This window comes from Saccostrea echinata, unplaced genomic scaffold (assembly GCF_033153115.1).
Source record: "Saccostrea echinata isolate AGI-Se365-2 ecotype Australia unplaced genomic scaffold, CSIRO_AGI_Sech_v1 ptg000014l, whole genome shotgun sequence".
NCBI lineage: Eukaryota > Metazoa > Mollusca > Bivalvia > Ostreida > Ostreidae > Saccostrea > Saccostrea echinata.
Window position 1 is genome coordinate 20,604,523 of NW_026889763.1, and position 9,203 is coordinate 20,613,725.

Here is a 9,203-nt window from a genome sequence, read left to right on the forward strand (position 1 = left end):
ATAGTTTTTGCAAATAGGTCTATTAATAGGGCAAAAATCATGAAAAGTGAACGATGTTTGCACCAAGCTTCTGTCTATTAAAACCTTAAACACAGACTCGATAGAAGCATTATAAAGTAGGGATGCGCGATTTTTTTCGGTATATTCTTTATTGCGTGATAAGTATCGTGATGCGGAAACTAAAATCTCTGTATTTGGTACACACTTATAAATTCCATAAATTATTCATATATTTCTTCAAACTTTTAAAATACAGTTACCAGGAGTGTAAAGCAAATGTTGAAAACAATAAAACAACAGCAACCTGGCATCCAAACATAATCTATATTATATGAATAAAAAAAATTATGTTTTTACAGCATATTTGTATGAAAAATATGAAGTTTCATTTTATAATCATAGTAAAAATTGTGATATCATCGTGATATATGGCAGGAAAATCGTGATATATCTTGATACTAAATTTTTGACGATATTCATACATATTATAATATCCTCGGAAATTTTTACATATCCATATAAATTAGTTCAGTTAAGACAAAAAAAAAAAAAAAAAAAAAAAAAAAAAAAAAAAAAGTGACTCTTTCTAAAAATAAATTCACCACTGATTGACAAAGGAGCATATCAGATAATCACAAGTGTTAGTTCCCACCTTTTTGCCTTAAAGTGAGACAAAGATAACTTTAAACTGGAATGTGACCTTTTTCAATATATTTCCTTAGCCTAATGGCCTCTACTCTCGTGAACTTAAATTCTTTCTTCAAGTCTTCTTCTGTGAGATGTTGGACAATTTCACCGTCCACCATGTCCACTGCAAATTGATCCACAAATTTTTCCAGCTTTAGTTTGACAAGGATTTCTCCGAGCTCCTTAATGGTCCTTCCAGAAGCATAGTTCGACGTCTGAGGTGTTTGAAGTTTGCATTGTATTGGAGCTAAGCCAGCAAAGGCGCCCCCTGAATACTCTGTACTGTAGGGTTGTGATACAACGTAATCATACTCTGGCTGTGGGACATTGTCAATATGTTCTCTGTTAGAGTTTTGAGTGGAGATGGATTCCTCAATATACTCTTCATAATCATTTTCTTCGCCGGAATCCTGTGCTATTGGAATTGGTTGGACTGGACAAAAATTATCATTTTCGTAACCATGTACTTTCTTTTGCTGTTCTTTTTGAGACTGCAACTTCGAACATTCACCGATCTCTTCATATAAATCTTTATCCACGTCATTGGTTGACTTCAGTTTGGTAACTACTGGTTTAGGTTTTAGTTCCGGTTTCGGAGGCTTTTCACATTTTCCTTTATTTTTATCTCCTACTTTTACACTCGGAGATGCTACTCTATTATGGGATCTAGATCTTTCTAAGTCCTGTGTGTTTGTGTTTGGAATAAGTCCAACATCAAAACGCTTGTTTTGACTTGAATTCGTGGACTGCGCTTTTGAATTCCGTTGTGACCCTCTTGTAGGGAGGTCAGGAGCTGGTCCGCTGTCTATGGTCGGTTTTTTCGGGACAATATGAGCAATGTCTGGATCGGCTGCTTCCAGAATCTTGATACCTGTATCAGAAAGTGCAGAATGGTGTTTAAATGTATTACTTACAACGCAAAACTCTTACTTGTATGTCAAAATTATTTCTCTTTACTAACGTTTGACCTAGGAAAATTTTCAGGAGTCGCCTGGATCTGTTTACTGTTATATATTATACTTCTTAATTAATCTTTGCTAAACCAAGAAATTTTTTATGCTGAATGCATGACAAAAATATTATTGTAATCAGAAGTCTCCGGGGAGAATATACCTCTACTTGTTAGTACTAATTATTGTGAAAACTCGTTTTGTCACACTTTTTTGGAAACCAGTGCACAGAACTTTAAGCATTGTCATAGTCTTTTTGTATAATTTTATTGAAATCATACTAAAAATATAAAAGGAATCGCATTCTGCAAGTATTTCATTATACCCTATAAGTAGTGTTCAAAGAGATCGAGTTTGCTTTATTCAATTTTTTTTTATATCTCTAAGTATAGCGCTATAACCAAATACTGATGTACAAAGTTATGTTTCTAGGTGAAGGCTACTTGTGTCCGAAGTCGTACTGAGCCAACTCAGCATAGTAATTTATCTTAATATAGTTTACACATGAACTAGGATTTAATGAAATTTTACCAGACGGTAGAAGGGGAGTTTGTAAGGAAAAAACATCCTTTATTTAAGATTTAAGACAAATGGACGAAAACTGTAAGAGGAATAGCATATTTTTGAAACTGCTTACAGACGAAAACTCAAACTGATAGACAGCTAGAGAAATAACAGAAACTTTTCCATCTTATTAGCTTTTCTGGTCTCTGAACAGTAGAGCTAAAATTTCTTCGTCTCTTGAGAAAAAATGATTCGATTTGCTATTTTACCCAAGTTACACGTATCCTCGGAAAATTCACTGTTCTTATTGACGTAGTCTGTCATACGTTGTAGGTATTGGTCATAGTTCTCCTCTGTCATTGTCATCAGCCCGTGGACTGGAGCCATGGTGATAAAGGGAGATAAAGTGACAGATGCACTCTCTTTAGTGATGCACCCTTGAAAAAAGTAGTTCCCTTGAAGGTAAATGACTTCGTGACGATACTCGATAAGAAGATTGATTGGTTTTTCATCTGGACCCCCTTTTCCTTCCTTTGGAACCTCTTCACTCTCGGAAAATTGAACGAGGACTGGCAAAGAGTTCCGTTTCAATATATCCGCCATACTTTGATCTTTGCTTTCTAATATTGAAAAAGAGATTTATTTAGATGGACCTTCATGTATATTTTAATATACCTATCTTTTTCTGTGCCATGACTATTTACTTTTGCTATTTGAAGATGTGATTAATAAAACTTTAATAGAAAACAATTAAAAAAAAAAAGAGTAGATTATGATGCTTTTATAAAAAAAAAATAGAATGAATCAAAATCAAAACATTAATTACTAATAAAAAGGAATGTGCCTTACGTGTCTTGATTGATTTAACAACGTTGAATTTATATCGACCATTTACAGGTATGCTTATATACTGCTCCTGGTATGATTTTGGGTTCTTGGCCAAAACCCTCTGCTGTTTAAATTCTCTATCGATTCGCATCACCTAAAATATGAAAGAGTTGACGCCTTTTATATTTACTGGAATTACTTTCACTTCTATAGAAAAGTTTTTCTTTTTGTTGTCTTTCAAGGTATTCTTAAACAGTCTTGAAAATAGTTTTTTCAACTCCTGTTTATACAACTGTAATGGTCTCCTGTACTTTTTAGAGTCTATCACGATACTCGTTAAAGCAACCAGTTTCCTTTTAAAAAGAATGAATTTGATCCATTTTTTTTCAGTATCATTCAATAATATTCACTACTTTGACAATGAGCATGCCCATACCATGAGTTTGAATAACTGAGCTTGTAATTAAGTATTCAATGATTTAGAGCATTAACTGTTTAGTGAGTAATTCTTTTTTGACGACTCAGTTACCTGGTTCAAGTACACTCTAATCATTTTAGAATCTTTAATCTTTTATTCAACTTAAACTTAAAAACCTCTGTCATCCCTATAAAAATTGGTATGATTTGTTCAGATCTCAGTTTTGCTAAAACTCAAACTCTTTTCTTAAAAGATGGTGTTCATATTGGTAAATCCAGATACTTTGGGATAAGAGAATTGGAATTAATAGCTTTTTACCAAAGAATTTATTGTATGAATACATAATCATTATGTCAATTCTACTGTTTTCTGTAGAATATCCCATATCATAATCATGCAGGTCAACTTTCTTAATAAAAAAAGGCAGTTGTAAAGACACTCTGTGTTATGGGTGACGTGCATTTTTTCTTGGGATAAGAGATCAAATATATCTTTCAATGTTAAGGTAATTAAAACTGGCAAAATTTAAATTTATGCTAAGAAAAAAATATACATTATAATCTTTATTGACTATAAATGAAGATATGTTAAAAATCGCCAAACACATATGTTAAACATATGTCAAGTTTCAATTATATATTCCATGATAGAAAGACATGATTAAAATACACACGAACGATAGGAATACTCCCATCTTTCGTTTAAGCATATATTAAGAATATGAAGTTAGTGTTCTAAGGTTCTATTGTAAACTGTGTCTTTTCACACAATGAAGATGTTCTCAGACCTACCAGGTCACTAGAAAGGTCGTCCCATTGAGTGGGTCCGTAGTGTCCTCCTACAACAATGGCCATCATCGGAAACATGCTTTTGTACTTCCCGTAAAACTCCGGAAGTGGAAGCTGTTCTTTTGTGTCAAAAATGCAAGCATGTGAGTTTATTGTTTCTTCAGATGTTTCGGACTTGTCCATGATTGACACGAATCTTCGATAGTAAAATCCTGAAAAGCTAAAAGCAATCTTATTTTACATATAGATATTATTATTGAGATTCTAGGTTGTCCTTTCCAAGCACCACATTGTTAAATACCGTTAAACACGAGTGTCACCTTTAAAAAAATGACATGACGTCTTGAAATGTATTAGCTAAGACAGTAATTCTTTTTATTCCCTTTTTTAAAAAAAATATAAAAAATTGTTCAATTATCATGTCTTAATCATATTCACACCATTAGAGATCTATTTATATAAAGCAAAATTCAACCTTTTTCTTTCATGATTTAGATTATAGCTGGATATGCTTGTAAGTTTTACTTTCGACATGCTAGCTTGTAAAAGTTTAGTTCGACTTTTTCGTAAGATTATAGCTCGATTTGTTTGTAAGATTTCAGTTTGTATGGGCTCGTAATGCTTTTATTTAACTTGCTTTCATATAAGATTTAAGTTCGACTTGATCTTAAAATTTTAGTTCGACATGCCCGTTATATTTAAGTTCGATTTGCTAGTAAGATAATAACTCGACTTACTTTTAAGAGTTAAGCTCAAAATGCTTTTAAAATATAATTCGCATTGCTTTAAGATTAAAGTTCGATATGCTCGTAAGATTTTAGTTCGCCTTGGTCGTAAGATTTTAGTTTAATATGTCGGTAATATTTAAGTTAGACCTGCTCGTAAGAATTTAGTTCGACTTGCTTGCTTGTACGATTAAGCTCGACGCGAGCGGTAATTAACCCTACAGATATATTTTATGTATTTTACGTATTTCATGTATGTAATAAAAATAATAATAATAAAACTTTTCATAGCGCCATATGTAACAAATGTATTGCTTTAAGGCGTTTTACATAAAATGGCAATAAAACATAGAACGGATAACTTTAAAATGCAAAATTTAGCCTGATATTGAGAACTGTTTTACAACAAATAAAAAACAAATGTTTTTTAAAGAAATTTAGTAAGAAAATCACAAGATAAATAAATCTAATAAGTTAATTAAAACCTAAGCTAAATAAATAGGTTTTTCGATGTCTTTTAAACATTGGACGGCTTAGGCGTGACAAATGTACACTGGAAGACTGTTCCATAAATTGGCAGCAAAATAGCTAAACTATGTTCCAGTGCACACCCTCAGAAAATTGAGCAGCTGCTTCTATCGGATCGTAAAGTAAGGTTGATTTTCGAATATCAATAAGTTGCTGTAGATACTCCGGACCAAATCCATACAATGCTAGGTATATACCGGAATTCTACTGGAAGCCAATGCAAGTCAGCCAAAACTAGAGTTTTGTTATCTTTTTTCCCTTTCTTTGTTATGAGTCGAGCTGCAGTATTTTGAATTTTCTGTAATCTATCCATAAAGCTTTGTTTATAACAAAAAGTGGACCATTGTTGTAGTCGAGTCTTTATGTTACCAAGAAGTTTACAAGTGTCTTACAAGCATCTGCACAAACAGTAGCATCTGTTGAATCGCTCGGTGGAAACGTCATATGGTCGAAATCCTTGGAAACCACAGATTTCGGTCACGCCAGAAAATGGAGAAGCTGCATTCAACCGACCCACTATCAATAGCCCTAAATTTATCTTGTCTAGGAAAATTCACCTACACTGGAAAAATTACTCCAGACCCCACCCTTTATTTAATGTATTCAAATATTAAATAGACAAAAATTATGCCCTTTGCTTCTGTTCATGCTTTAAATTTGCAAATTACGTTTTTTATGAGGAATTAAGCAACATATTTTATATAAGATTAGCTTTGGATTATTTTAGAGCAAATGACAAAAACATTTAGAATTTGTTCTGTTGATTCTGCATGAATCAGTGATACGATTCAATGACAAGAAGCTTATACATGTGTATTACTGGGGGGGGGGGGGTATTTACAACTGCTTCTATTCCTAATCCACAAATAAAAGTTTGTGCTTTCCAACAATTATGCTTGTCGCATTATCCGTGACTGAAGCTGTAGTTATTTGGTGAAATTCTAATGGACTGAATTTAGAATGTTTCTGCCTCTGGATCTTTAAACCTGAACTTAACGTCTCTACCTTTTTATTGAATATAGTATCAGCAAAAAAATTACCCTAGTTTATGAGATGGCTCTTGAATAAAAACATGGTTGGGTTTAAATGTCTGTCTACAATACTTAATACCATAGAAAATTGCCACTGTGAAATATGACCTTCAATTGGCTAGATTTTTGTATATTAAACAGCTGGAACTAATGGAATCATCTCCATAAAATAAATACCTTCTGGTTTCATAGTTAATTGGCTACATCTAGGAAAAAAACAACAAAAAAAGTCTTCAGTCTTACCTTTATAATTCCTATACTGCCTGTATAATCAGAGTTGTGATACTTATGTGTACTTGAAGTGACCTACACTAGACCTTGAAAATAGTAAAAATCAGTAAACCTTTGAAGAAATACAGATATTCCCACAGCCTGGGATATTCCCACAGCCTGGGATATTCTATTGTCATGATGGGCTCAGATGCAGCCCTCCCTGCATAATACACTCTTCTAACAAAGACCCTATCCAATTTTTCCCCACAGAAATTCAATCTTTCAACCTGAGAATCAGACACTAACTATCTTAAAATTAAATTCTCTTTGGCATATGAGATCTGAATTAATATTTCCAAAGTTATAATAGTAATATTGCAAGCGAGTGTTTCAGTCTTCTTTTCTGAAGAAAATTGTTCCATGAACTTCCTAAGGCAATAAAACAATGGTCTATCGTTTTGATGAATTGATGAAAAGCAAGAAAATAACAAAAGGTCGTCGATCTCAAAGATCTATAAACAATATAAAAATGTGAGAAGGGCATAAACACGTACCCCAGGAGATTCCAGAGGTGGGATCAGAAGAATAGGAGGAGTAAGGATCTCCTGTGGACCTGTCACACCCGCCGTGAGTCCTATTTACTGATCAAGTAGGCAGGACATTCTGTAGTCAAATAAAGTATGAAATCAAAGGCCTACAAATTGGTATGCAACAATTCAGCCAAAATACGACCCAATGATAGATTATATATGCTAATATGATCATTATAACGACCATAGAGTTTACAAAATGCTGACTTTAAACGAGGTTGTTGAAATACCTTAACTTCAATTTATTAATGAGTAGCATACCTTAGATTAAAAAGAGGCCCAAGGGCCTTAACGGTCACCTGAGTACAATACAACAATTTAGAGGATCCATACACTGATAAATGAAGCTTTGTTGCCCAAAAGCAAGAAAAATAGTATGATAAGCATCAACAAAATAATTGGTATAGAATCTATCTGTCCCCCATTTATCACTATTACCATGCAGACTATTAACAAAATGTCTTTTTTAACCCCATATTATGACTTCTCACATTGGTCTCTCTTGGCCTTTGAAGAACATTAAAAAAATAAGTTATTTTTGCCTCACTTTTATTCATCTATTATTTCGAAGTCTACCTGATCATTAAAACGTACTTTTAAAAGTACTTTTTGTATTATACAATAAATATTCTTGCATAATTCTCTTATTCTATTAACCTTTCAAATACATTATTTACAGTGATTAATTATCAAAGGTGAATGGCAAAGGGGAATAACTTTGCTCAGCAGAATACAAGTTCATAGAGCCCTGGCCAGGACCAGAATACTTGACTAAATAATCCAGGTGTTCAAAATTCTGGTAAAAATACCCTTGCATATTAAAACTTTTACTCTGTTTGCCTCGAATATGCCCAGAAGAATACAAGATTTTCAAAGAAATGCATGTTCACTATGATATTAAATAAATAAAGCCCCCCTCCCCCTTTACACAAGAAAATCTTACCCAGGGGTCATGAACTAATAATTCTGGAAGAAGCACTTTGCTCATCATAACTATACACTTGTTTCTTTGCTTTATTACCAGTAGTAGAAAAAATATTTTGAAAGAAATTATGCATTTTCACTATAAAATCAATAGAGCCCCCCCCCCCCCCTACAGAAGAACCCCTGACCCAGGGGCCATGAATTGCACAATTTTGGAAGAAGCATTCTTCCTGATCATAACCATGCACTTCCTTTGTTTGAACAATACCATGGAACAGAGAAGGAGATTTCGAAAGATTTTATGCATTTTCCTTATATATCAATAGAGCCCCGACCTAACACACCAGAACCCTTCATCCAGGGTCCACAAATTCACAATTTCTGAGTAGGCAGCCATGTTCATCATAACTATGTACTTAGTTTATTTAATATCCAGGAGATAGAAGATTTTCAAAGAAATAATGCATTTTCACTATATATATATATCAATTGAGCCCCACCTGACACCAGAGCCCCTGACCCAGGGGCCATGAAATTCACAATTTTGGAAGAGGAAACCATGCTCATCATAACTATGCACTAAATTAGTTTATTTAATACCCAGGAGTAGAGAAGAAGATTTTCAAAGAATTAATGCAAATAATCAAGAGAGCCCCCCCCCCCAACACCTGAACCCCTGACCCAGGGGCCATGAAATTCACAATTTCTGAAAAGGCAGCCATGTTCATCATATCTATGTTCTTAGTTAGTTTATTTAATATCCAGGAGCAGAGAAGAAGATTTTCAAGGTATTAATGCATTTTCACTATATAGTCAAAAGAGCCCCCCCCCCCCTTACACCAGAACCCCTGACCCTGGGGCCATGAAATTCACAATTTCTGAAGAGGCATTCTTGCTCATCATAACTATGTACTTAGTTACTTTATTTAATACCAAGGAGCAGAGAAGAAGATTTTCAAAGAATTAATGCATTTTCACTATATAGTCAATAGAGCCACCCCCTCCCTCCCCCCCCCC

The 9,203-nt window shown here is 33.8% G+C and overlaps 1 protein-coding gene across 1 annotated transcript; it reads right to left on the reverse strand.

Annotated features, from left to right (window-relative positions):
* Nucleotides 1–588: 588 nt before the first annotated feature.
* On the reverse strand, nucleotides 589–4,368 carry LOC133187341 (uncharacterized). Its single transcript, XM_061322698.1, has 4 exons — nucleotides 4,179–4,368; nucleotides 2,991–3,123; nucleotides 2,411–2,761; nucleotides 589–1,558 (listed from the first exon to the last, which is right to left on the reverse strand). Exons 1-4 carry the CDS (start codon nucleotides 4,356–4,358, stop codon nucleotides 684–686), a joined length of 1,539 nt encoding a protein of 512 aa, XP_061178682.1. The 5' UTR covers nucleotides 4,359–4,368; the 3' UTR covers nucleotides 589–683.
* Between the last annotated feature and the right edge of the window lie 4,835 nt (nucleotides 4,369–9,203).